Genomic DNA, 26,071 nt, shown 5'->3' on the forward strand with positions numbered 1-26,071 from the left:
ATGCTTCTGGTGACTGAGCCCCCGTTTCTCTTTCCTTTCTGCACTTTCCCTTCCTCCCTCTCTCTCGTCTACAATCGTCTCTCTCACACCGGCGAAGGAAAGGAAGTATTGACGCTCGTAAACACACGCACACGTGTTGTCACCGCGCAGCATCAACTTTTTTTCTGTGTGTCGTCTTCTAAACCTTCTCCAGGTGTCTCGTACCGCTGCAGCTCTCTTGCTTCCTCCCTCCTCAACCCTCCGGCTTATCCGCCACCGTGCCAAGCTTACACGTGCATCTTTCGTGTGCTCTTCTCCCGTTCGCCGGCCTTTTTTCTGTCTTTTACTATAGTTTCATTGCTCGTTACCACGCCAGCCTCCTACACGCGTACAGTTGAGGTACAATGACACTTCTTCCACCCAAGATGAACGTTCCGGCGACGCCGGCGCTTGACGGTGTCGACATCCACACTCTCTATGACGTCAGTCAGGGAAGGGTCCTCGGTAAAGGGGGCTTCTCCGAGGTGTTGGCAGTGCGCCACATCCCGACTGGCAAGATACGCGCCTTGAAGGTGATGACGCGCGCGTCGTTGGTCGGGAAGAAAGGTGAAATGGTAGCACACGAGAAGGAGATTCTACGCCGCACCTGCCACCCCGGCATCATCACGCTGTACGAGGCGGTCCAGACCTCTGACAAGGTGTACTTCGCCCTCGACCTCATGAACGAAGACCTGTTTGAGTTTATTGTGCGTAACAAGGCCATCAATGAGGAACTCTCGCGCGCCATCATGCACCAGCTGATGTCTGGCATTGCCTACTTGCATGAGCAGAGTATTGTGCACCGTGACATTAAGCCAGAGAACATCCTCATCAACGTCGTCATGATGAACGACGAGGTCAAAAGCCAGGGCACCTCTTCCACGAGCACAGCCCACGATGATGCAGAGTCGCCGACGCACGTGGAGGGACTTCAGGTGATGACCGACGTTAACAGCTTTCCGCTGGACAAGCTGAATGTGGAAGTGAAGATCGCGGACTTTGGTCTTGCCAAGGTTGTCATGGAGTGGGACGTGCGCAGTACTCCATGTGGTACATCCTTCTACATTGCGCCCGAGGTCATCCGCGGCATTGAAGAGCAAGGTGCCAAGCCGCTCTGCACGAACCAGCTACTTGTCAAGAGCGTGGATGTGTGGTCTGCCGGTGTAGTATTCTATGTGCTTCTCTGCGGCCGGCCCCCGTTTCATGGTCAGGTGCGCACCGGGCATGACCGCCGCGACCTCCTCCGCAAGATTGACCACGGTGTCCTCTTCAATCCAAAGCACGGATGGGATAACATCTCCGAAGAGGCGAAGAACCTGATCCTGAAGATGCTCGACCGAGACACCTCAAAGCGGATCACCTCTGAGGAGGTGCTGCGACACCCCTTCTTCACTAACCACGGCTATCTGAAGCCCATCCCGGCCCCTGACCCGCACTCCCGCATTGCGCAAATGCATCAGCGCTCTCAAAAGACGAAAGTGGTCGCCGTTGTCGCGCAGTCGGACGAGGCCCACGGCACGGCCACGACACCCTTATCCGTCCCAGATGGTTCTCAGGGAGCGGCCCCCCCATCCCCTGCGGGGTCCTTAGGCAAGGTTCACAGCAGCAGCAGCACGGGGAGCTTCCTCACAAGCATTAAGGACTTCTTCGGTCACCGCTCGAAGCACATGTCAGACGTCTCGAAGGAGGATCGGCAGCGCATGCGCGCTGAGTTGGCAGAGCTACAGGCAGACGTGATCGCCGAGGATGACAAGGAGGGCGAAGTGACCTCCTACAAGCCCTCAATGCCGGTGAAGGAAGCGAAACCCACACGGATAGCTGTGATGAACATGAAGGCAAAGGTGGGTCCCAACGCTCTGCGCAAGTGAAAACCGCCCTCTCTTTCCGGTCTTCACTTTCCTTTTTCAGACTTCGCGCCATTTGTGTTTCCCTGGTTCCTTCTCTCGCTTTTGGTCACTACCCTTCAAGTGGACCGGTAGTGCCAACTGTGCTTGCATGTTGCCGCATACGCAGAAGAGAAGGGATGTGGGCCTAATGATCCACTCATATCGCTTTATACCCCCGCTATGACTGGAGTATGCATACACCTACACATACAATGCAAATTGAAGAGGCAGAGAGATGCTCGTAGAGGTTGCGGCGAGCGTGAGTTTGTCTGTGTTACCACCCGATGAGGAGAAAAGGGTAAAACGCGGCGATTCACACCACACGTTACGTTGTGGTGATCACCCGTCACGCTCCCCCGCCTCCTCCCTGCATCCCTCCTCTCTCGCTCGATGGTGTTTTTACCTTTGCCTGTATGAGATTGCTTTGGTTCTCACTGCCATTTTGCGTTACATGGACGTTTTTTTTTTGTTATTGTTGTGGTTGCCCCTCTCCTTTTTCCTGGTGTAGTTCTCTCTCTTTCCAGTCCTGCCATTGCATTTTGCTGCTTGTCTGTCTGGGCCAGTGTGTGTGTGTGTGTAGGGGGAGGGAGGTAGTCTTGCTTACCTGAAGGCTCCGCTCCCCTCCTGTCCCTCTTTCTCGCCATTTGCATGTCTTGTCTCGCCTTTTTGGTTTTGTTTGGGGCTTACAGCTCTCGTTCACTACCGCCTCTACGCGGCCCTTTTTTTCCTATTTCACTGACTTCCTTGCTTCTGCGTATCTCTCGCTCTCACCCCCTTTATGTTGTTCTGACCTACGCGGACATGCGAACACATCTGCACTGGCCCCGAGAGATGGGGATGACTACACGTAAAGCCACTCGCCATCCCTCCATCACACCCAAATCGTTGATGCACACGTACTCTCGACAGTAGCTCACGTCCGTCACTGAGTCTCGCTGGTCCCTTTCTCGCCTCTCTCTCTCTCCTTCTCGTATCTCCTATTGCTCTTTCCACCTCCCATTTGGCACCGCACCAAGGCAGCTTGCTGTGGGAACGGAAGTACCCACTACTGCTGTACTTATCACCGTGCATCCTTCCCCGTATATCCACATGCTGGTGGCTGTGTTGGGGGGTGGTGGTGGTGGAGGAGGAGGAGGAGACGGCGGCAGAGAGGTATAAGCGTTTGGTGTGCACATTGTTGCCCACTTGCTCTGCTGAGATAACAGTGATTTCACCTGTGTGTTATTTGCTTATTTTGTTTGCTTCTTTTTTATGCATCCTTTCGTTGGTAACCCCTACTGACCCCACACAAACTTTGCGTATCTATCGCGCGTATATTTCCCCCGCCTTCAATGGTGTCCTCCATGCATGTGTGTGTGTGTGTGTGTGTGTGTGTGTGTGTGTGCTCGCTCTTTTATCGTCGTCTTTTCCTTTTCGATTATGAGTCTGATGTCCTCTCTCTCCTGCGAAGCCAAACCAACACACATGAGACATCATACACGCCAAGCGAAAAAAAAAACACTAAAACGGAAAGAGGGGAAAAAAAAAGAGATGCGCGCATATTTGTGTCCCTGCACTGTGGCCTGGCCACTTTGTCCCTCCCCCTCGATGATATAACCAAACAAAAAGCCACGCACCCTTACGAAACTCAACGGTCTCACTTCCACACCACTGACGCCCAACAAGTGCTTTTTTTTTCTCGCTAACGTGTCCACTCTCGTCCACGCAACAGGAGTCACACACCCCTCGACCCCCGGCCTGCCTCTCACAAGCCCCATCGCGTGGGGCGGCGCAGCGCTAGACACGCAGTACAGCAGTGCGCCGACTCGGTCATCGGAGAATGCCCCCTGCCCCCAAACGCCGCTCTCTCCCCTCCCCCGCCCGTGAGTCGCCTCACCGCCGCGCCCGTCCTGCCGGTCGCCACCTGGTGTGTCCCTCGGGGTGGGGCTCTGGCTCCCCACACCCGTGGGCAGCGGGGGCCGGGTGGGATACGCTCGAGCCACGCGGACACTCTGCGCGCCACATGGGTGGTGCGAGCGTGCCCACTGTCGCAGGTCGCTCGGACTCCCCCACGTCCAAGGTGCTTGACCCTGTCACCATCAGGGGTGACTCGGCATTGGCAGGGGGGTTGGGGGCGTTGCTTGGCCTCTCCACACAAAGAGGGGAGAGGGGCACTGAGCAACCGTAATGCTGCACGCACACACGCATAATTCTCCCCGTGTGGGGCACATGACTCGGATTCGTACTTCCTTTGCTTTATGAGGGCTACTTATGTGCGTTCTCCTCACACGCGTCTTCCTGGCTGACGTGCTACTCTGCTGTATACTAATCCGACCGTCTCTCTCTCTCCCTTTCGCTTTCCTGTGTGTTTTTTTTTTTCTGGAAGAGACCCACATGCGTACCTATTTTAGGTAAGCGCAACTCTCTACATTGCTACGAGCAGCGAACACTGGGAATTCTCTCCTTCTTTCCACCACTTCCTACCCAGCCAGCCAGCAGTCTCCGCGTCCGCAAAGAGCCCTGCCTATCCCTCCCCCTGTCTCCCATCTTTTTTTTTTTTGGGGGGGGGAGGGGGTTTCAGCAAGCGTCATCTCGCCCACTTCCAAGGCGATCGATTTCCCAGAAGGCACAAAGTCTGGCTGAACACCGCAGCAGGCGCTGGTGCCAACAACCAGCTACGGCCGCGAACCTTAGTAGAAACCACGGCGTCGAAGCAGGTGCCGCGTGATGGGGTGGAGAAATGAAAGCGGTCTGGGCGATGCATCCTCGCCGCACCGCCGTCGCAGTCATCGGTCTAACCGGCATAACGACGAGGGCGGCGTAGGCGACGGCAGCAACCATCATCGTCACTGGCCCCGCGACAGTGACTCACTCGATGACCGCCATCGCGGCTCGCATCGCCATCGCCGAGGCAGCGCAGAGGGAAGAAGGGGCAAAAACGAAGCCACGCGGTCGGAGCGAGTGTCACGATCGCACCGCCGCCCGCGACGGGAGCGCAGCGACAGTGACAACGAGTACGACAGCCTTGATGATGATCGTCTCTCGCGGCGGTGGCGGCGGCGCCACGGGCAGCAGCGTCGCGAGCGCAGTCAAAGTGAAGATGATTATATGAACAACCGGCATGGTAGACGAGAAAAGGGGAAGCGGCATCGCGACCTTTCGGCGACAGACGACGACGGTCTTCGGCAAAGTCGGAAGTACCATCGTGACGGTCGACCGGTGGTCGACGAGCTGAGTCACAGCTCAGGCGACAACGCTGTCGCAGACTCGAGCGATTGCCGTGCCTACAGGGAACGCCCCCAGGCAGGCAACAGTGTGACCAATCCGAGTCACATGGCGAGCAGCACTGTGGACTGGAGCTCCCGTCACCGTCGTCAGCGCATGCCGGGTCTTGCATATGACGTGGATCAGCAGAAGCGTTTTCTAGGCTTTCTAGACCGCCGTGATGCGTCAGGCGGCCAGGCGGCAGCAGCAGCGATGGAGTTCACAGTTGGTGCAGACGGCCTTGTGCAGATGCCTCCACCACCCATGCTCGTGCGCCGCCAGAACCGTAACCGATTTGGTGCTACGGACAGCAATGATGGAAGCGGCAGCGGCTTTCGCCGGCAGCAGCAGAAGCAGCACCGTCAACGCAGCACGCTCAGCTGCGCAGCTCTACCGGCAAACGCCCACGGCGAAGACAGCAACAACAGCTCTGTTGCATCGCACGAGTCGCTCTATAACAACCCCGCGACGGCGCAGCTGGGCATTCTGCCGGACATCATTCCACCGTCCAACCTCTACCGTGTCGCACTCTACGGGGTGGACCTTTCGCTAACGGCCTCGCACCTAAGCTCGATGGTGGCACAGCTGCTGGGCGGTGGTGTGAAGCCGTGGCGTGTGCGTCGACCAGCGCGAGAGATGCTGCACGCCGCAGTATGCTACAATCACACTGCGCAGCAACAGCCACAGTACCAGCAGCCGTTGCCTGCGCCATTGACATCACGCAAGAGCGCCGTCACGAACGAATTATTTGTGTCTGGAACGACTCTTGTTAACGAATCTGCTAACGCAGCGTCTTCGTCGGGGGTGCTCGGTGACCCGCCGGGAAGTATAACCAACACCTCGCACAGCATCGAGACCTCAACGATCGGCGTGCTTTTATGCGAGTCATCCATCGCCGAGGGCGGGGGCGTGCTCCCTGACGCCGAGGACAGAAAAGTCACCTCAGGCGTACTGGGTAGTGTGGCAGAGAAGACCAGCGGCGTCTTGCAGGGCGAAGCAGGGGGCCAGCAGATGCACAAGGAGGGGGAGGAAAACAACGAAAGTGTGCTGCCGGATGCATTATCGCTTCCACAGCCATTACAGCCGGCCACCCCTGCGGTCTACCTCCCTGGCTTGCACGACGTCAACGGTCCAGGTGGAATGGTGGTGCTCGAGTTTACTGAGCAGAAGCACGCGCTTCGCTCCGTGCAGCTTCTAAACGGCGCATACGTGAATGGTCGACGGGTGGCCGCATCCATGTAACCGCTGCTGTGTAGTCTCGCGCGTTGGTGTGCGTGTATTTGTCATTGGTCATGTTTGTTGTGTGTGTGTGTGTGTGGGTTGCACTGTGAAAGGGATCTGGCGCACCTCCATCAGGGATCACGTCGTCATTTTGATGCCCACCCTGCCTCTCGGTCGCTTCCACGGGCGTCACGACGGCGAGTGATTGCAAAGCGGGTTGGCGGAAAGAAAAACACATGCCAAAAGGTGCGGAACGCAGTGCGTTGTATCTCATTCTTTCCCTTCCGAAATGTTCACTCTCGTCCACGCAACAGGAGTCACACACCCCTCGACCCCCGGCCTGCCTCTCACAAGCCCCATCGCGTGGGGCGGCGCAGCGCTAGACACGCGGTACAGCAGTGCGCCGACTCGGTCATCGGAGAATGCCCCCCTGCCCCCAAACGCCGCTCTCTCCCCTCCCCCGCCCCGCGGGTCGCCTCACCGCCGCGCCCGTCCTGCCGGTCGCCACCTGGTGTGTCCCTCGGGGTGGGGCTCTGGCTCCCCACACCCGTGGGCAGCGGGGGCCGGGTGGGATACGCTCGAGCCACGCGGACACTCTGCGCGCCACATGGGTGGTGCGAGCGTGCCCACTGTCGCAGGTCGCTCGGACTCCCCCACGTCCAAGGTGCTTGACCCTGTCACCATCAGGGGTGACTCGGCATTGGCAGGGGGGTTGGGGGCGTTGCTTGGCCTCTCCACACAAAGAGGGGAGAGGGACACTGGACCCTGCGATGCCACGCACTGAGGAGTACCCCTTATCAATGGAGAGGTGCTGCAACCCAAGCGAAATCCCCCTATCGCTGCAGCGCAAGCAGAAAACAACACAAAAAAGAAAGGAAAAGAGACACACATGTACGCGCTGTGCAAGTGCCTCTTGGCGTATGTGTGTGTGTGTGTGTGTGTGTGTGTTTGTGGGAGGAGGGGACACGGACCTCGTGTATCGCCTGCACACAAGATCCGTCAGCAGCAGCGCTACTCCTCCATTCAGGGTCTCTCCCTAAGGCTGCCAAGTAGCTCCCTCCTGCCCCTGCGTCTTTACCGCTGTTCTTAATTTCCTGCGTCTCCTCTCCATTTCCATCTCTTCTCCTGTTGCGGCACCACTGTGACGTGTGCGCGGTTGCCTCTCTCCCATCCACCCACTCCTCGCTCATGAGACCATACACACACACACACACACAAACGGTGACGGAGGCCCCTTCTTTGCGGGTGCACAGAGGGCGAGCCAAACGCCACAATCACACTTGTAGATCGGCACGCAGTCCAAGGCGCATACCCACACGCCCCTCTCCTCCATAGACAGCCACCTCGTGCGTCTCGCCACGGCAACCGCCTCCTCTTTCCTCTGTGCGCCCATATGCAGGCGTGCATCGACCTGGGTCCTCTGCGTTAAGCACATTGGCACGTACACAAACACACCCGACTCTGGCGCATGGGAACATGGAGACGTTGGACCTCCCCCTAAACCCTGGATCGGCCACCGCCATTCTCCACCCATTTAACGTGCTACACGTGAGCCACGCTGTCCTGCGGCATGCGCTTAGCGTCTTCAACCCTGACACTGCGGTGGTGCGCCGCACGCACCGCCGCTCGCGCACCCACGCAGAGGCTACAGAGAGTCGTTTTGTCACTGAAAGCGCTGACGTTGGTGGCGACACGGCCTCGGTAGCGTCTTCGCGGCAGTCGCGAAGATCTGCACGCCACGCTGCAGGTGAGCCATCAAGCGAACGTCGGCATCGGCGGCACCACTCGAGCAGCGGTGACTCTGTCGCAACGCCGACAACTCAGCATCGCAGCCGCCGCTCTTCTGTCGAGAGTAACAAGAGCAGCAGAGGTGCGGCTGATAGAATACCAGCAGTTCCCTCAAACCGCCGCACGCGTAGTGCTGAAGAACCGCTCGTGGCGTCGAGGCGTGCGTCCGTCGACAGTGGAAGCAACAGCGTCACCAGCGCGCCCGGCTTAAGTGGAGGTCGGGTGCGCCGCAGCCATAGCGATGATGCCCGCAGTCGCACACGGAGTCTCCCTGGTGACCAAGTTGTCCTTGCCACCGGTAGCACTGGCACGAACGCTCGGCTAGCATCTTCAGCGCCACACCCGCTTTCGGCGGAGAGAACCCCGTCAGTAGCAAGTGGCCTCACTCCTCCACTGGCCCCACCGCCCCCTGTCATGGATATCGGCAAGCCGCCGCTGAGCTCCCGTCGCCTCTCGAGCTTGCCTACCGCTGCTAGCACACCCGATGTGGCAACTCGCTCGCGGCATCGTCATCACAGCACTGGCAGCAGCGGTGGCCTCAGCAGCAGCAGTCGGCGTTCCTCACGCTCGCATCGAAGCGACAAAGACGAGACCAGCCGCCGCGTTATCATCATTCGTGACGGTGAGGCGAGGAGGAGACTCGCCTCGAAGGTGGCAGCGTGGGCGCCGACTAGCTGGTGGCGACGCATGCAGGCGAGGAACATGACGCGGCAGGCGCACCTCATTGACCACGTTATTCATGCTGTCCCAGTGCTCATTGTGCACTACTGCTGTAAACTGAAGCGGCAGCTGGCAACTCTGCCACTGCTGTGCTTCTGTGATTTACTACCGTCGCCTGGCACAGCGGACACGCGGGGCAGCACCGGCGGAGCTGCTGCTGGTGCCGCGGCAGCAGCGTGGCTGCCCACGGAAGAACGGTTTGAGAAACTGCCGGCCCCGGACGCGGCCCACCTCCTCCTCACGCGGTGGATGCTGGCGGCGACTGAGTCGTACATTGAGAAGCTCTTCTTCGACGGAAGTCTCGTGGTGCGGCAACTGCGCAGCAAGCGGACTCCGCGACGACTGCTAGGCTGGGGATTAAGACTTGCATCCCATGCCGTCTTTGATCCGCTTCTGCTGAGCATTGTGGTGCCGATGCTGCTCTCATGGGGCGCGACTCCCCTGACCGGCGACGCGTTATCTTTACTGCCATCACCGCCGCCGAGAGTGCTCTTCACGGTGCCCGGTGCCATCCGTGGCCTCATGATAAGCACCGTGGGTGTAATAACTCAGCGGCTTGTGATGCCCCTCGCGAGCCAGCTGGTAGACCGAGCGGTGCTGACGGTCTTCGAGGCAGTCGAGTACCTCCTCATGCGCCGCTACGCGCGGTGGTCAGAAGGCGAAGATGAGGACGATGACTACAACGGGGATGACGAGGACAATGATGACCGCGCATCGCTCGCCTCGGGCGTTAGCGAAGGTGCGCACTCTAAGCAAAGGGTGAGCGCGTCGACCGCTGCCATCACCATCGATGGGGACGGGCCGAGCGGGACTGCCACAATCTCGGCAGAGAATCGCGTGCAGCGTGAGCAGCTTCAACTGCGGCGAGAGCGTCGCGAGCGCCATAAGCGACGTGAACGGCGGCAGGCCGAGCGGGAGCATGCCATGAAGTTGGCCATTCTTCGTGCTATCGTGTACCGCGTTGTAGCCTCTCTTGCGGCTCAGTCGTTCATTGATCATCCGCTTAGCGTGCTGGTGGAACTCTTGCGCGGCCGCGCGACGCTGCACCTCATGGGGCTCCTTCAACCATACGCGACCATGACGGCCGCAAGTGATGGACTGTCGTGGGCAAATCTATGGCAGTACGTTTTGCATCTGGCGGACGAGAATGTAACGGTGAGAGGCGCGATGAAACGAGGAGACGCCGACGAAGGCGTGCCGCCGCTGGTAACGGCGCTTCGTCGCGCTGGTCGCGCCATTGCGCAGGAAGTGGTTGTACTAACTTCTAGTGTGCTGACGACCTCCGGGCAGACAGAGGCCATCGCGACAGTTCAGCAGCGTGCCGCACAAACCATCGCGCAGGGCGGCATTCCATCAGCGGCTGACAGCGCAGATTTCATGGCTCGCACCCTTTTCTCTCTTTCACCCTTCTATTACGGCATTCAGTTCACTATGATCGACAAAGTGCTGAGCTTCTACATGGCTGTGTGGACGCGGTTGACGAAGCAGTAGAGCAGTCCAACGAAACGGCAAAGAGGACTGAGCCAATGCTCGCGTGTGTTTTCTTTTTTCCTTTCTTTCTTTGGCTGTTGTGCTCCTTTTTTGGGGGGGGGTGCTTTTTTTCTTTGTGGACGTCCGCCTAGAGAGGCATCGGCCCTCCCTGTGTGTGCGAGTGCAAATGCGCTTGCGGACTGCTCTGAGAGTGCTAGGCTTACCCCTTTCCCCTGATTCGATTACCCTCTCCATAGATATGTCTGTGATGACGCTGCCGTCGTGGTCATTTTGTTTACTTTCTTGGTCGGCGTACGCGCTTACTGTTTTACTCACCCGCCCCACCCTCTCCATCCCCTTCTCTCTTCTCCCCCCGTGCCGTTTTTCCGTCGCCTCCGTAGCGCGTCGCCTTCTTCTTTTCCTTTTTCCACCAGTGTCGTGTCATCGGTGTGAAGCGACAAGGTGGAGGGGAGGGAGGGCGCGGCGGAGTCTTTTGCGGGCACGTTTCGTGCTGCGCGCCACCATGCAGGGCCGTGCTTCTCGACCGTTGTCATCTGTTGGCTGCTGTGTTACAATGCAATCCTCAGCAGTAGCTGAGCGCACACGAGTGTGTCGGGGTGAGCAGACCCCCTCCTCTTTAGTCAAGGATGATGGCAATGATGACGGCGATCATCGCCCCCCTCCTCCTCCTCCTCTTTTGCCACAAAAAAGCATCAAGGCTACCTGGCCAGAAGAAAAAAAAACACGCAAGTCACTGCAGTGACTTGTCCTCTATCGAGGTCGGTCTGTGTATTGGGAGGGAGGGGGCAATCCTACAAGGACGGGGGTTGCGAGCTGAATGCATCCTCCTCCCCCTATGCGGCGGCAGCCATGGATGTGATCCACACGCACACGCACGTCTCTCCCTCTTAATGCGTCTCTCTCCCTCTCTTCTTCTTCTTCCGGTCAAGCTCCTCTTCTGCGGTCTTCTCAGGTGGCCGCCATCGCCAATCTCAGCCACGCTTTCGGTTGCCGCCTGCGTCGGGTAATGAGAAAGAGGATTCAACTTTGCCATCACCACCGTCGCCCTCAGACTTGCAAGTGAACACGGGGTTTAGCTGCAGACTAAGGAAGGAGCGAAAAGAAAGTACATGCCGGCTAGGGCCTTGTCCTTCTCCGCCTCGGCGAAGGCGCCGCACCGCATTGTGTTTGACTCGGACGACTCGACCTCGAGTGATGGGGAAGGCCACAAGTATGACGGTGACTCGCTCGCGCGAGATATGACGGCCGCGGCAGAACGGGAGCGTCGCAAGAACCCGCACGCGGAGAGCGGTCGCGCCAGGCTGCCTCGTGCGCACCCACTCGCTCCGTCAAGCGCATCCACTGTCAAGGCGTCATCGACCGCGGTGCCGTACAAGGCAGAAAAGATGGACCTGTTCGGCAGCGACTCCTCCTCGTCCGATGCGGAGACAGAGGAAGAAGCGAAAGACGCTACCATGCCAGGAAAGGAAAAGTCGCGCCTGCAAACCTCTACGACCGCGCCAGCGCCCCCTTCCTCCGCGGCAGCCTACGTACGTGGCAAAACAGATGGCTCCGCAAGCAAAACGGCCCACGTGCATGGCCTCAACTTTCAGAGAGTCAAGGACAGCAAAGGAGTCAGGAAAGATCCTCTGACAAGGAGCACTACGAAGAATGACGACGCGAAAGACAGCGATGGCGAGGAAATCGGACTGCACATCAACAAAGCGTACGCGGCTCGTTACGAGGAACAGAAGCGCAAGCAGGAACTCCACACACTGGCGGAGAAGTACAGGGGAAAGCTAGGCAAGGCCACTGCTCTCGGCTTCGACAGCGACGACGAAAAGAGTGAGGAGGCCAGTTCTGATGGCGAGGAGTTCGAGGAAGATGACGATGCGGTGCTTCTCACCCATGAGAACAACCTCAGCTTTGCCAAGGCTCTGTTGGCGGTGCGCAAGGCTACGGTGCCGCTCCGTGTCAGCAGTAGCGCCAAGAGAGACAAAACGGTGGCGACCGGCTCTGCTGCACGCGGTGAGGGGTCTCCCCCGTCACCCACCTACGCCGACACCACTGTGGAAGCCCTACTGCCAAAGGAAGAGCTCCTCAAGCAGCGTTTCTTCCCTCCTCCTGAAGAGCAAATTCGTGTGAACACTGACGTCTTTGAGCGACGCATGGCGCAGAAGCGGCGCAAGGGTGCAGGCAAGGACAAGTTCACTCTCTCTGATGAGTACAAGCGCGCCCTCAAGGCCACTGCTGAGTCGGAGGATGCCGTGGTGGGCGCCTCTGACGAGGAAGACAAGCACGACGGGCTGCGAAAGCTGCGACCTCAGAACGCAGAGGAAGCAAAGCTCCGCGCCGCTTTCCTGCGTGATGTGGAGGACAGCGCCAACACCTTTGAAGTGGTCCGCGGTGCCACCTCGGCATACGCGTCGGAACCAGTGGCAGCCACTAGCGACGAGGACAGCGCAGACGAAGATGACTGGCAGCGCGTGGCCAGTGAGGAAGAGAAGCAGTTGCTGGAAGAGGCGTTTGCGCTGAGCATGTCCGCCACCGGTGCAAGGAAGAGCGGGAGGAAGGAGGAACAGTGCGCCAGCGGCGACGGCGACGGCGCGGCAAGTAGAGATGACAACGAAAATGATAGCGAAGCGTTCCTGCGCGACTTCTTCATCCAGGAGCTCTGGCGCCCTGGCGCGGCTCGGAAAAGGGGCAAGGCGCACAAAGCCACTGCCGACGGTGGCAAGGAGGCCGTGGGCAGCGACGAGGAGGCCAAAGGAGAAGACTCAGCCGGCTCATACTATGACCGCCTCGCCCAGCTCGCCCGAGAGGAGGAGGACGAAGCGTTCTTCAGCAATGCTGAGGTGTGGGAGCGGGAATACCAAGAGAGGAAGTACCGCCACCAGGAAGCGGAAGAAGAAGCAGCCAACGGCGGCGCGTCAGCAGCGCACGTGCAGACGTATCCTCGTCCCATTGGTGAGGCCGCCACGGGGCTGCTTCGCAAGCCGGATACCGCACGCAAGGACGCACGACAGCGGCGCCGCGAGCGCGCAGAGGTGGCACGCGCGCAGCAGATTGAGGAACTGAAGCGTCTGAAGCACCTGAAGCGGAAGGAGATCGAGGATCAGCGTGCCCTCATCGCCTCCGTCGCGGGCCTGAAAACATCGACCGCCGAGAGGTTTGGGGAGGAGGAGGAGGCTCAACTGGCAAAGCTCAAGGCGGTGTGGTCGGACAAGGCCCTCGACGCACCGTTCGACCCGGCGGAGTTCGACCGCAAGATGGCGCAGCTCTTCGATAGCGATTACTACGACGAAAGGAACGTCGACGAGGACGAGATTGCATACTTTGACGAAGAACTCGACAAGGAGTCTGACGAGGGTGACAATGGCACGGCAGAAGTCGTCCAATCGGTCGAGGCTCCCACACTGTTTACGGCGAACTCGCTGGAGGAGGCACAGTCAATGATGTCGGCCATCTCGGCGGCAAAGGCAAAGAAGAAAAGTAAGAGCGCGAAGGCCTTCTTCGACGATGACTTCGGACCCTCATCGGAAGTCAGTGCCAGTGACGCGCTCTCCCTTCTCTACCCGTCACATGCATTGCAGCAGCTGGAGAAGGAGCGGCAGCAGCTGAATGACCTGGCCGCCTCCTCTACCGGAAAAAGCGAGACCAACGCTGAGCTGCTGGAGCGCCTGCAAGCGTCTCTGAAACAGAAGGAAGAAGAGTACTATCAGCTGCACCGCAACGCCGGTGCAACGTCGTCGGACAGCGCAGGCGCAGGCGTCAGAGATGGCTTCCGGTACCGTGAGGTCCCTCCAGAGGACTTCACACTGTCTATCGAGGAAATCTTAGCACTCGATGATCGGCAGCTGAACATAATTGCCCCCATGAACTGCTATGCGGCTTACCTCGACAAGGACAGCAACGAGCGGGATCGACGTCGCATTGAGCGCCGCCGGCAGAAGGGGTTTCGACAGCTGGACTCCGACCGCACCTCGCGACGCTATGGAAACGTAAAGAGCACTGCTCTATTGAACCCAGAACAGATAAACGATGAGGAGGGTGAGGCGATTGCAGCAAACTTGTCGAAGCGCCTGCGCGAGGAGGGTGAAGACCCCGATGCGCCGCTGGAGACGCCAAACTACGCGCGTGGCCGAGGCCACAGTAGAGTTGGCGCACCGGTGGGCTCATCGCATTACACGTCGTCTTCTCGAAGCAAGTGGTCATGCACAGAAGGCCGCGGACGTGCCAGTGACCGTGGTCGCAGCCGCGGCCGAGGGGGGCCTTTTTCCATCCGTCCGCGGCGGTAGTCGCGAAGGAGGCGGTGTAGGCAGCTTCGCTCCCTCGTCATTCCGCTGCGGCAGAGGAAGGCGAAGCTGTGGTGGGCACTAATCGAGTGCGCTTTTCGGATCTGACATCCTTTGCTCTCCTTGCTGCGCATCGGTCTGTGTGGAATAGTGCTACTGATTGCCTCAACGTTGGCGCTTAGCTTCTCATTTAAGTGTTTTCTTTTTGTGTGCGGTTTGCTTCGCCTTGGAGCTAACGAGTAATACCACACCGCCCACTACCCGGGAGGGGGGTTGTTAAGCCGTCGAGCACATATGCACAGATGCAAGCAAGCGGGAGGGAGACCATCCACTCAAGAAAAATGCTGGGTTAACCCCACCCACCCCCTGTTTCTCAAACTACTACAGCGGTGTGGCAACGCCGTCTATCACCTTATCGACAGATGGAGTTTCGTGCGCGGCAGGCGGCATTGCTGGGTGGCCAATGAAGAAGAAAAAAACTCGACAGCGCCGCTGTGTACGCATGCATACCTGCGTGCGTTTGCGCACAGCTGGGCCGTCTCTGCTGCGTCACGCTCTACTGCGGGCCAACTCTTGATGAATGGAAAGAGGGACTCATAGAGTTGAGCGCCTACGCACATTGCCTGAATAATGTACATTTGGCGTTTTTTGTTGTCAGTGTCGTGCATCGTTGTCTGCCATCTTCTCTGTAATTCTCTCTGCCTTCGCATCCACTGCACAGGCCCACGCCAACACCCTCGCACAACGGCGCACACAGCGGGTATTTATCCTTTCCACACCCGCGCCCTGTAGTCGCTTGCCTTTACATAGACTGCTGTAGTCCACACACGCACACGCAACCCCATCAGCGCTTTCTATCGCCCTTCATCCTGGTACCCGGGCGGTGTAACGGGGCTGTCCGTGCTCCTATGCGCTTCTGTTTTTTTTTCCTCTCCGCCCTTATTTAGAATCACACCCGCCTACGCACGCCAATACGCCCCTTGTTTGCTCATCCCCCACACACACACACACACCACTCGCATAGATATACACGTACATACCAGCAACTTGACGCAGCACACACACACACATATCATCTGCACCGGCACGGTGGGCCCGAGCCTTTCTACTTTTCTTTTTCTGTTAGACACCCTCTCCTCCTCCCCCCCCCCACGCTATTTTTTCCGTCGTTGGCGAAGTGCGCTTCTTTTTCTACTTGTCGCGCAGGGTGCCTACGCACCGGTCTCGTAAATCCTGAACAGGCTAACGCCTTGTAGATTACTCGTCCCTATACCTCTTCCGTTGTCGTCGCTTTCTTCTAGCTGACGATAGCACCATGCCTCCTCCGCGATCGGTCAGCATGAAGCGACGAGCGGTGGGCGCTGAACCCCACAATGAAAGCGCCACCTTCTCCCCCCACGAGACGGAGTCTATGGCGCTGACCAGCGCCACCACAACCACGACCATGAGCGGACGTCGTAGTACCAGCACCGGTAGCGGCAAGGGTCAAGGCAGCGCTGCCGCAGTGCACGAAACTCCTATGGTGACCTCTTCTATCGGTTCTCTCTCTCTACCACCCATGAAGACGACTACGTCACCGTCTCTCGTTTCCGCGGCCACCTCTGCCACCAGCGAGCGCAAACGAGCGCGTGAATCAGCGGAACGCTGCAGCATCAGCCACTTGCAAGGTGGCCGCAGCCCCAGTGCCTCCGCAACGACTGGGGGGTTGACACGCCCCCTGCAGCGTCTGTGCCGCTCGGAGTCATTTGGCAGTGACAAGAGCCGCATAAGCGATACTCCTCAGCTGAGACGCAACACGACTTGCGCCGAGCTGGACGTGGAGGAAGTCTTCTTTGAGTCAGTGACACGAGCCTCCCTCGCGCATCTGCAGCACACCCCTACCTCGCAACTTTTGAGCCAGCAGCAAGCGCTGCCCTACTCGACACTCTCTGAGGATCATGACGCGGCACCTCAGGGCCCCGCTCTCGAGCAGACGCTCTTCACGCCCGCCACAGTTGCTCGACGCCCGAAGCCGCAGACCGTCCTTGGCGAGGCACTCCGCTCCTCAGCGTTGTCAGCAGCGTCTGCGCCGAACGCCGCCTCTCCCGCCTCCTCTTCCGCGTCTCGCCTATCCTCCCACGACGAAGCGGTGCAAGCCATTCTGCGTGCGAACCCGCCCACAACAACCCGACCTGTGCAACTAAAGCCCGGGTACAACGCTCCTAGTCCGCAAACGCCCTTGTGGGCAGCCCTTGAGGACGACAGGGATGAGGACGACCACGCCGCACTCAGCAGCGGGCAGGCGTTGGAAGAACTACTACTCAGTAACACACAAGTCAGCCTCTTCCAGCTTGGAGACGAGGAAGAAGCAAACACGAGCGGTGCAGTGAGGACGACCACGCTGGCTGATGCGCTGCCATGCTCAAGGCACGCTTCTGTCATCACAGCTCCGACGGTTTCCACGGTAGGCGTGCACGTGCCGGCGACGACGCACGAGTGCAGGCGCCTCGGCACGCGTGCGGCCGCGAATGGGAGTATCAGCCTTCCAGCACCAGGGCGATCACTGAACTTACTCGACGAAGACGGCCTTCATGATGATGAGCGACTACCCCTGTTCGTTGGGATGGAGGGTGACAGCCAGGACGATGGCACCGACGGAGAGGCCTTCTCGCTGACACAGGAGGCGAATCGGCAGGAGCGGGCTCGGGATATGCAGGCTGTCCTGCCTCGTTCGCGCGCTTACCGTGGTGCCGCCAGCGCTGCAGCTGCTCGAGCATCTGCCGCTGCGACACTGCATGCTGGCAAGCTCGGTAGTGCGGACACGTTCACCCCAAGTCCGACCCGTCAGCGCGCGACGCGAGCCTCTCACACCACAGTGCAGCAGCAGGGGAGCCCATACAGCCAGCTGCAGCGGGTCGTGGAGAGTACCATGGCCGTGGCAACTGTAGTAGCAGCAGGTCAGAGGCACACCACGACCCCTGTCGGAGATACGAAGCCGCCCGAGGTGCTCTCGCAGAAGGAGCTGCGGCGGAAGACCGACATGCTGAGGTGGGCGGAGCGCACGCGCGCATTTTTTCACTTCATCGATACGCGTCCGTTGCACGTGACCTCGTCTCCACTGAAGCTCCCAGCGTCTACCTCCTCACAGGCACGTCAAGGCCGCTGCAGCCAGAGTGTAGTTACCAGTCACTATCGCAAAAGGATCAGGGCGGTGCAGACGCACAAAAGCCGCACGCCCGCAACCTCGATGAGCCTCGCGTGTCGAAGCCACAGCGCGAGTACTGTCCGGAGTGTGCCGTCGCCGTCTGTGACTGCGCACCGTAGCAGCAGCAGCAGCGCCTTCGAGGATGTCATTTCGCGTGTGAAGCGAGAAGCAGCTGCAGCGGCTACTTCGACTCGCTCCACTTCTGCCAAGTAACACAGCGGTGACGCAACACACATTGTCGGCGACTGAGTCTTAAACGGCTGTATGTACGCAGACAGGCACCCAAACGCTCGCCTTGCTTATTTAATTCTATGTTTTGCTCTTTGTTTCGGTTCCTTTGGGGGGACAGTGTTGCATCCTTTCACACCTCCTCCGCCCCTTGTCTTTTGTGCGCCCCTCCCCCTCCCTGAATGCCTCTCCGCCCTCCCCTCTCGCGCGTTGGTGCACAACACCGTCTCGGATCTCCGAGGCGTGGACGCTGAAATGCTTGATATCAGCGAAATGTGTGGCGCAGAGCCGCCGGAGCAGGTGTGCATGTAGTTGTCATTCAGCGCGGGCCCTTTTGCTCTCCACAGCGATGTGTTCGAAAAAGTCTCGAAAGGTACACGATGCAAATGCGAGTGGAGAGGAGGTAAAAAAAAAAAAAAGAAACCAGGGGCGTGCCTTTATCGGGTAGGATTCTGGGGTGCTGTTGCAACTGCCTCTCCGCTTACATCAGTGACGCCTGCGTAAGAACACATGTGCGATTAGGTCACCCTTTGTTTTTTTGTTGTTGGGGTGCTGTTTCACCCCACACACATACACACACCATCACCACCACCACCCTCCGTTGAGCCTCCTGGTGTGTACCTCATGTCAAACGGGTCAACTCCAAATTGGGTTTTATGTGCCCATGTGTGTCGCTTTGCCTCTCCAGTTTGCATTTTTGTAAACCGAAACTGCGTCTTTCGAAGCAAAAAGAGCGACCTGTTTGCAATGTCGTCGTCGTCGTCGGACGCGCACTGCTTGGCAACCGTAGCCAGCACACTCACGCTGACGCAACCCCAGCCTAACACTCCCCTCGCACACAAGTATGATCACTGCTGCTCTTTCTGACCCGACAAGAGCAAAGCAGAGTCGTGCTACCCCTTCGCCTTCTCGTCTCCTCACCCCTTTCAGGGGCCGTGATTCTCCCTGGATAAGTTGGCTGGCGCCGTCAGTTTCTTATATCTTTGCTGTTCCCCATTCCCACTCCTCTACTCGCTTTGACTCTATTCAGTTTCATCTCCTCCTCTCTACCACTCAACCCCGCAAAGCGCGTCGCTGTGTGTAGCTCGACTGTCGTACATGTAGAAATGTGCCCTCCACATCCACCACTGCACAAGCAGCGTACGCTCCCCACACTTACATATCAGCAACCACAGCAAGAGAACAATAAGAAGAATCTGAACTCTCCCTGCACCTCCCCCTCCACCTCCCCCGCAAACGGTCACAAGGCTGCGGCTCTGTTGATAAGTTAGCAATGCCCCCCCCCCGCCCCCTCCCTTTTCCTCCCTTCTGCGCCGCCCCGCCTTTGCGTTTGTGCGCTTTGCTCACTTTTGTTTTCGCCTCACTACCGAGCCTTTTTTTTCCTGTGCTCGTACCCATCGTCGCTTGCCGATATCGCACCCTGCCTCCACTCGTTTGTTGGATGATGACCTCGATCTCTCTGGGATCCTTCTCGCATGCACAACGCGCTGCCACGAGAGGCCTCGTCATCTTTCTTTCAGGCCCTCTCTCCCTCTCGCTCACCCACGCTCTGGCTGCTTCGCATCCGTCAAGGCGAGCTGAGTACTGATATTCACAACCCAGAGGGAAAAGAAGGTGGGCATCAAGGCAAATGGCGCCTGTTCTCTCTCTCGTCTCATCGTCACGGCCCAGTGGTACCAGCTACGTGTGCACTGCGCTGCTGGTCCTGGCGAGCCTTGTCCTTGTCGCCTTTCTGTTTGGAGGCGGAAACTAAGGCAGCAGCCACGGTAACTCCATCAACGTTGCCGGTCACCCGCGATGGAGTGGTGTAGCTCTCCCTGTCATGGCGACTGCAGAGCCAAGCGAGAAACCAAGCACTGATGAGCAGCACACTAGAGACAGTGGCGACACTGTCGTGCCCGCTGTCACTCACATGTCAGAAGCTGGCGAGGAGCTTCCGCTGAACGAGCAGTACGGCTATAAGGACGAGGCGAAGGCAGAGGCGGTGGTGGCAGCGGCGGCAACCGGTGCAGACGCCTTGACTAAGTCGTCGACCGCTCATCTTGACGGGCTGAGCTTCGAGGAGCTGAAGTCGCTCTTGTCAGAAAAAAGGGAAAGGAGGGGTGAACTTGAATCGCCTCAAGGACCGCGAGGAGCTCATTAAAACAATCTCGGGTATAGAGCAGAAGAAGGCGGCGCAGGTGACGTTTCGCGCAGAGGTGACTGCCGCCGCACACTGGTATGCGGAGCAGCAATGGAAGCGCAAAGAAGTAGGTCACCGGGCCAGGGGTAGCCGCACTCGCCGCGACAGCATTGAACCGGCAGCCACTGGCAGTTCTTACGACGGCGAGGCACCGCACGAGGTGCTCGCCCACCACAACGAAGCCAACGGTTACGGCTCGGAGTTTGAGGAGCTTCGTAAGGAGCTACAAGAGTCAGAAGCAGTGAGTCTGCCGAACCTGGCTGACCTTGACATCATTGGACAAGTGTCCCCGATTAGTCCCAACCGGGTCCTGGTTAGTAAGGCGCTGCAGGGAGCCTTCTTCGCCACGCTAGGGGTCGCCTTTATGGGGGATCAGATTAAGTTCATTCCTGAGTCGGCGCGCGCTGTCCTGCTCCAACGTCGCAGTCTCATCATCAGCGGCAGCCTCTTGCTCAGCGTACTGAGTCGTGCAGCGCTGCCGAGCAATGCCTTCGAGGTCTTTTTGGATGGCGAACTTATCTACTCCGCCTTGGACACGGGCGGGCGGGTACCAACGGCAGAGCTGCTGAGCAACCTGCTCCTAGAGCAAACGCTCTTGAAGGACTACTATGTAGTCACAACTAAATCGAAGGCGTAGGTGTTCGACCACAGGGTGCCATGGAAAAGGATGGATGGGACTAAATGGCCCGCACACAGGCACAAAGCAAACCAAAGTCGAAAGTGTTCAAAGCACACAAACGAACTGGAAAAGGGAAGGGACACACGCGTCAGAGCGCTAAATCAACGGTGTTGGGCAAGAAAAGAGATGGAGGGAAGTGTCAGGCAAATCACTGCTTGCTCTCCCCCACCACCACCACCGTCTTCGTCATGCCTCTGCTGTCCTCCTCTACCGGAGCATCTGCGTACACGCCTCTCGATGCTCTCGCTCATCCGCACCCGCGTCTTCAGCAATACGTTTCACTTACTCACTCCTCATTTTTTTCGTTTTTTCCTTTTCTCCTCTACCCACATGGTGTGCTGCTCCCGTTCACACACGCGCCTGTATTGTCTCATTGCTTCATCCCACCCCCCTTTTCATCTGCGACACTCCTCTCTACGCATGGCGCCCACACGCTCACCTAACGCACACGCACGCTTACACACTCTCACTCGCGATCTGCATGCCTGTACCATCTCTGGTCACCTCTCCTCTCATCCTCCCTCCCCACCTGTTGAGACAGCGGTGCGGAAAGAGGGCGTACGTAGCTGAGAAGTTGACAGCGGTGGTGGACAAATAGGAAAGAAACTGAGGGAAATAGGAGCAGAGAACAGAGCAGAACAGGGGGAGGGCAGCAGCAGCGCAGTGCACTAAAGCCCTCTTTCAGCGCCTAAAAACACGTCTTTGAGTGACGACGTGTGTCTGAGCCTGTGTGTGACACGGCGCTGTCTCTGAGAGCAGTCTTGTCTCTCTCTCTCTCTCTTCCCTCGTCGACGTCCACCACCACCACCATCTTTGCCTTGAAACCCTTGTACGGTGCGTCTTCCTTATTACATTATTTATCTACCATTCTCTTTTGACTTGTTCCCCTCTGTCTGTGCGCGCAGAAGAGAGGCAATCTACGCTTTTATGTGCGTGGGTCGTGGAACCAAAAGGCACACTCCCCATCACCACCACCACGAACACTGTCAAGCATATCGGCAGCGACCACTGCAGTCGGCGCATCGACCACAATTCGTAATCAACTCAGTGCGTCGTGTGCCCCTGTAGGCAGCCGTTGCAGCTGCAGCACTTTTTTATTTTCTTTTTCGCGCCCTCTTTTTCATTTTTGAAGAGTGGAGTACAGTAAACACAAGAAAATACGGCAACGCAGACCCATGCCTGTCTCCCTTTTCGTGAAGCGCCGCCAGCGTCGGGGCATGGCGCTGTTTATCGTTGTGTCACTGGCGCTTCTTTTCGTGTTCGCCGCGTGCCGTGCAAATTCGGCGCATGAGGTGCAGCCCACTCAGGAGGGAAACAAGGACCCGTACGCCTACCTCGGTATGCTCGATGAGGTGGACCTACAGCAGATATTACATGAAAAGACGCATGGACAGGTGCAGGTGAGCGCCTTCCGCAGCAAGGAAGAGCTGGTCGCGGCGGTGCGTAAGATTGAGGAGCGCGAGGACGCGGAGGTCAGTTTCGACGAGCAGGTGAAGGCAGCAATGCAACGCAAGGCCGCATCGGAGGAGGCTGCTAGTGTGGCGTCGTCATCGTCCTCGCAGTCTCACCGAAGCGCGGCTGCAGAAGGCGCCCACATTAAGGATAATAAGGAGCGAAATACCCACGCGAAGGTAGTTCAGCTAATGGATGGAGACGAGGGCGAGGCGAAGTTGGGGGATGCACCGAGTCACAGTCAGCAGAAGGGTCGCGCAACTTCTGGATACGCAGGCGCGAAGAAGACGTTGAGTGGGCGTCCCCTTTCGGTCGTGCATAAGCTGGAAATTCTATATTGCACCGGATGAGGATACGCGAAGTATTTTGAAGATATGAAGCAGCAGCTACAACGCGTGCTGCCCAACGCGGGTGATGTCCAAATTGTGGGTGGTACCTATCCCACCCCACCCGCCCGCGCGCTCGCCGCGAAGGTGTGCTCGACAGCCTTTCTGGCCTCCCTCGGTATGGCCCTTGCCGGAGGACAGCTCGCGTTTCTGCCTCCCGCCGCTCTGAACTTCATTGTTCAGCAGCGTGGCATGCTGGTCGGCACTGGCTTCTTGCTGAATATGATCGGCAGCTCTCTCACCCAGACCGGTGCCTTCGAGGTTACCTTGGATGGCGAGCTTATCTTCTCGAAGCTACAGGCTGGAGCTGTACCGACCGTGGAGGTAATGCGCCGTATTATTCTGCAGAAGACACTTCTAGACAAGTACGGTGATAACAGCGCGAGACCATTGTAGAGTATATTCAAAAAGAGATACAGCGCAGAGACAACGAAAGGACAAGATTACGCCACCAAACTTGGCGGTGCCGCCCGCCACCCACAGACAAGGGGTGTTTTGGGTGTGCGCGCTCTGGCACGTGTGTAGGTGCATGCGTGGAAGTGGCAAGTGACGACCTTCGTGGTCTGGCATCTCACCATTCCACCCACCCACCCCTCACTCCCTCGCCGTCTCACAGCCTTTTTCTTTTTTTGTTTTTTTTTTTCTCTTCAGTGGCTGCTGTTACGCATCCTCTACGATACGCAGAGGGGCTCTACGTGCGTGTTTGTGTGTGTAACAGAAATACGTTCTTCGCCCTCCGCCGGTGTAGCGTGGCAGGCCGTCCATGTATCCTGCGGCTACGGGTACTGATTGAGGCTGCTTTCGACTATCTTCAATATGCTTCGCTCAAGATAAAACGAAAAAGACGAAAAAGACAACACACGCACGCATGTGCATCACAGGAAGAAGAACGTACGGACACTGAGGGGGGAATCAAACACAACGAGCATGCACACTACCGATAAATTGTCCAATGGAAGAGTCACACATTGGGTGAAACGAGACTAGGCGGCTTCTTAGTCGTATGCACGTGTGTGTGTGTGTGTGTGTGTGTTTGACTGTCATGAGTGGATATGCACTGCCACTTGGTTCCGGCTATGAGCTCAAACACTTTTGTCGAAGTTGTATCGGAATCACAGATTTCACGGAGCCTCTTTTCTTGTCCATTGTTCCTCTCTCTGGCTCTGCCTTCTGCTTGTCTGCTTCGGACGCTGCACCAGCACAGGTGATGTAGAAAGGGAGGGGGGTATTCAAGTCACCCACGCCTTTCAGCATATGTGCTTAAAGAAGAGAAACGCAGAGTGCGGTGGCATAGAGATGAATGAAAGAAACAGTGGCTTATTGAAGATCAACTTCGCAGTGTTTGCTTTCGCTCTTGTATGAAGGTGCCTCTGGTAAAACTCACTGCAAGTGTGTCGTGCAGATGATGACGGACAGTCTCACTGGGCTCCCTTTTCTCCCCTCCCCACACACACGCCCCTCCTGTCTCTCCTTTGTGCTTCACTCGCCTCTGTCGAGTGCGACCATTGCCACTCACCCCCTCCCAATCCCCACGCCCGGGTTACAGAAAAGGAATGGCGGCCTGGTGGTGAAGGTGGAGATGAGAAGTGTATGATGAGGGAGGTGGAGAGAGGAAGAGCGTCAGTGCAATCCTCATCACCACAACACATGAGTCCGGGACACTTGACTCCATTTTATTCTCTAGCTCGGGAAACAACCAAGTTGGGCGGCAGTTCCATGGCAACGTAGCAGCTCCTTATTTGACATGTGACACGCCTCTTTATCTCCGTTCTTTGTGGTCTCGCTTGCTTGTTTGCCTCAGTCTCCCTCATGGCAGCGCACCCCTCCCAAGCTTCTGCCTGGTTGTGTCTACGTGTGTGTGTGTGTGTGTGTGTGTGTGTGTATGTATGTGGGTGTGTGTGTTGTTTGTCTTCCTTTTCGCTTCTCACTCCTCTACCCCCTCCTTCCCCTTTTTCACAGCGTTTCACAAGTTTCCAAGAGAGTGGATCGATTTTGTCAAAGTGTCTGTCTGTGTGTATGTGTGGGTGTCGGCTTTGTATATCCCCGATCACCTCTCGAGACATGCGATCCGTCTCCAACCCCCTCCCCTATGATTCGTCTGTGGTGCGCTCTTGTGCACCTTCTCTCCTCCTGAGCACCATGGCACTTCTAACGTGTTTACGTGCGTAGGCACAACTAAACACGCACTGTGCGATGAACGTTGAACTCCACAAGCGGCAGTCGATGTGTCTCTACCGAGTGGGTACACCCACTCTCCTACCTTGTCATATCCCTTTAGTGCCCTCTTCGGAAGTCCCTTTTCATCTCTCCTTCAGAAACAAAAACGAGAAAAAAATACGGGAAAAACTCTGAATTGATTTTTGTTGTCGTCGCCCTTCCACGTCAGTGCAGGTCCTTTTTCTTCTCTTGTCTTGAGGTGATACCTCTGTAATATCCCTCTCTCTCTGTGTATATATATATATATATATCATTCCCTTTCACTCGGCGCCATCTTGTCGATCCTCGATGTCCCGCCGTGCTGGTCTGTGTGGGCGGGTGGGTGCTCCTATTGTAGACATGAACAAGCTGAAGCAGTGAGGGAAGCAAACACGCGAGTGGTTCAACGCCTTGCCGGAGGGAAAATGGGAGGGAGGGGAAAGGAGGGGGGTAAATCGAGCAGGTGGAGACTGCCATTTGTACGTCAACTGTCTCCCTCGCTCCCTACGCCTTGGGTGCACGCGAAAAAGAGGAGTGGACTAGAAAATCGGGAAAGTCAAGCAGGTACCACAAGCAGACTATGGGTGCGCGAACGCTGTAGCTTACGTAGGTGTATGTGGGGGGGCTCATGAATGATACGGCATGTCGACTACTCGAGATTCCCATGCCCTATCGTTCCCTCTCCATGCCAAGTCCAGCAAGATGAATTTGGCATACGTTGCCTTTTCATCACTGGTGGTACAACACATTCCTTGGACATTTTTCCCTCCTTCTACGTAGCACCTATTTGAGGGGCGCTTTTCCTATTCCACCACCACCACCACCACGACACCGCCAGACACACAAACACAAACAAACGAATCAGCCCATACGTGTTTTCCTTTCTTGTTGCGGATGCACCGTCAACTAGTATCGAGCTTTTCAATAAACCTATCTTGTTACTACGACCCCATCATCCTTCTACGTGCAGTTCCAAAACGCCAGTGCTCGAGTCTGCCTGTAAGTTTACTTGCCACTTGCTGTGACACAAGCCCACACTACTGTAGTTGCTGATTGTACATAGAGATTACTCGTGATAAGCCCAGGAAGCGAAAAAACGAACATTCTCACAGTAGCTGCACGT

General features: G+C 57.4%; 5 protein-coding genes and 2 pseudogenes across 7 annotated transcripts; all 7 read left to right on the top strand.

The window, feature by feature from the left end:
- Positions 1-383: 383 nt before the first annotated feature.
- On the top strand, positions 384-1,886 carry LBRM_27_0360 (putative protein kinase; the record flags this gene model as incomplete). The annotated part of the gene is made up of 1 exon (XM_001565747.1): positions 384-1,886. One exon carries the CDS (start codon positions 384-386, stop codon positions 1,884-1,886), a length of 1,503 nt encoding a protein of 500 aa, XP_001565797.1.
- A 2,724-nt stretch (positions 1,887-4,610) lies between these two features.
- Positions 4,611-6,389, top strand: LBRM_27_0370 (conserved hypothetical protein; the record flags this gene model as incomplete). The annotated part of the gene is made up of 1 exon (XM_001565748.1): positions 4,611-6,389. The coding sequence occupies one exon, from the start codon at positions 4,611-4,613 to the stop codon at positions 6,387-6,389; it is 1,779 nt and encodes a 592-aa protein (XP_001565798.1).
- A 1,455-nt stretch (positions 6,390-7,844) lies between these two features.
- LBRM_27_0380 (conserved hypothetical protein) lies at positions 7,845-10,367 on the top strand (the record flags this gene model as incomplete). The annotated part of the gene is made up of 1 exon (XM_001565749.1): positions 7,845-10,367. One exon carries the CDS (start codon positions 7,845-7,847, stop codon positions 10,365-10,367), a length of 2,523 nt encoding a protein of 840 aa, XP_001565799.1.
- A 1,109-nt stretch (positions 10,368-11,476) lies between these two features.
- LBRM_27_0390 (conserved hypothetical protein) lies at positions 11,477-14,644 on the top strand (the record flags this gene model as incomplete). Its single annotated transcript, XM_001565750.1, has 1 exon — positions 11,477-14,644. The coding sequence occupies one exon, from the start codon at positions 11,477-11,479 to the stop codon at positions 14,642-14,644; it is 3,168 nt and encodes a 1,055-aa protein (XP_001565800.1).
- A 2,599-nt stretch (positions 14,645-17,243) lies between these two features.
- Positions 17,244-18,038, top strand: LBRM_27_0400 (conserved hypothetical protein; the record flags this gene model as incomplete). The annotated part of the gene is made up of 1 exon (XM_001565751.1): positions 17,244-18,038. The coding sequence occupies one exon, from the start codon at positions 17,244-17,246 to the stop codon at positions 18,036-18,038; it is 795 nt and encodes a 264-aa protein (XP_001565801.1).
- A 1,837-nt stretch (positions 18,039-19,875) lies between these two features.
- On the top strand, positions 19,876-20,872 carry LBRM_27_0410 (annotated as a pseudogene). The gene is given in 2 exon segments: positions 19,876-20,178; positions 20,180-20,872. Coding segments are annotated over 2 exon segments (996 nt in total).
- A 1,217-nt stretch (positions 20,873-22,089) lies between these two features.
- On the top strand, positions 22,090-23,148 carry LBRM_27_0420 (annotated as a pseudogene). The gene has a single exon. A coding segment is annotated over exon 1 (1,059 nt).
- Positions 23,149-26,071: the final 2,923 nt, after the last annotated feature.

Source organism: Leishmania braziliensis, chromosome 27 (assembly GCF_000002845.2).
Source record: "Leishmania braziliensis MHOM/BR/75/M2904 complete genome, chromosome 27".
Classification (NCBI taxonomy): Eukaryota; Euglenozoa; class Kinetoplastea; order Trypanosomatida; family Trypanosomatidae; genus Leishmania; species Leishmania braziliensis.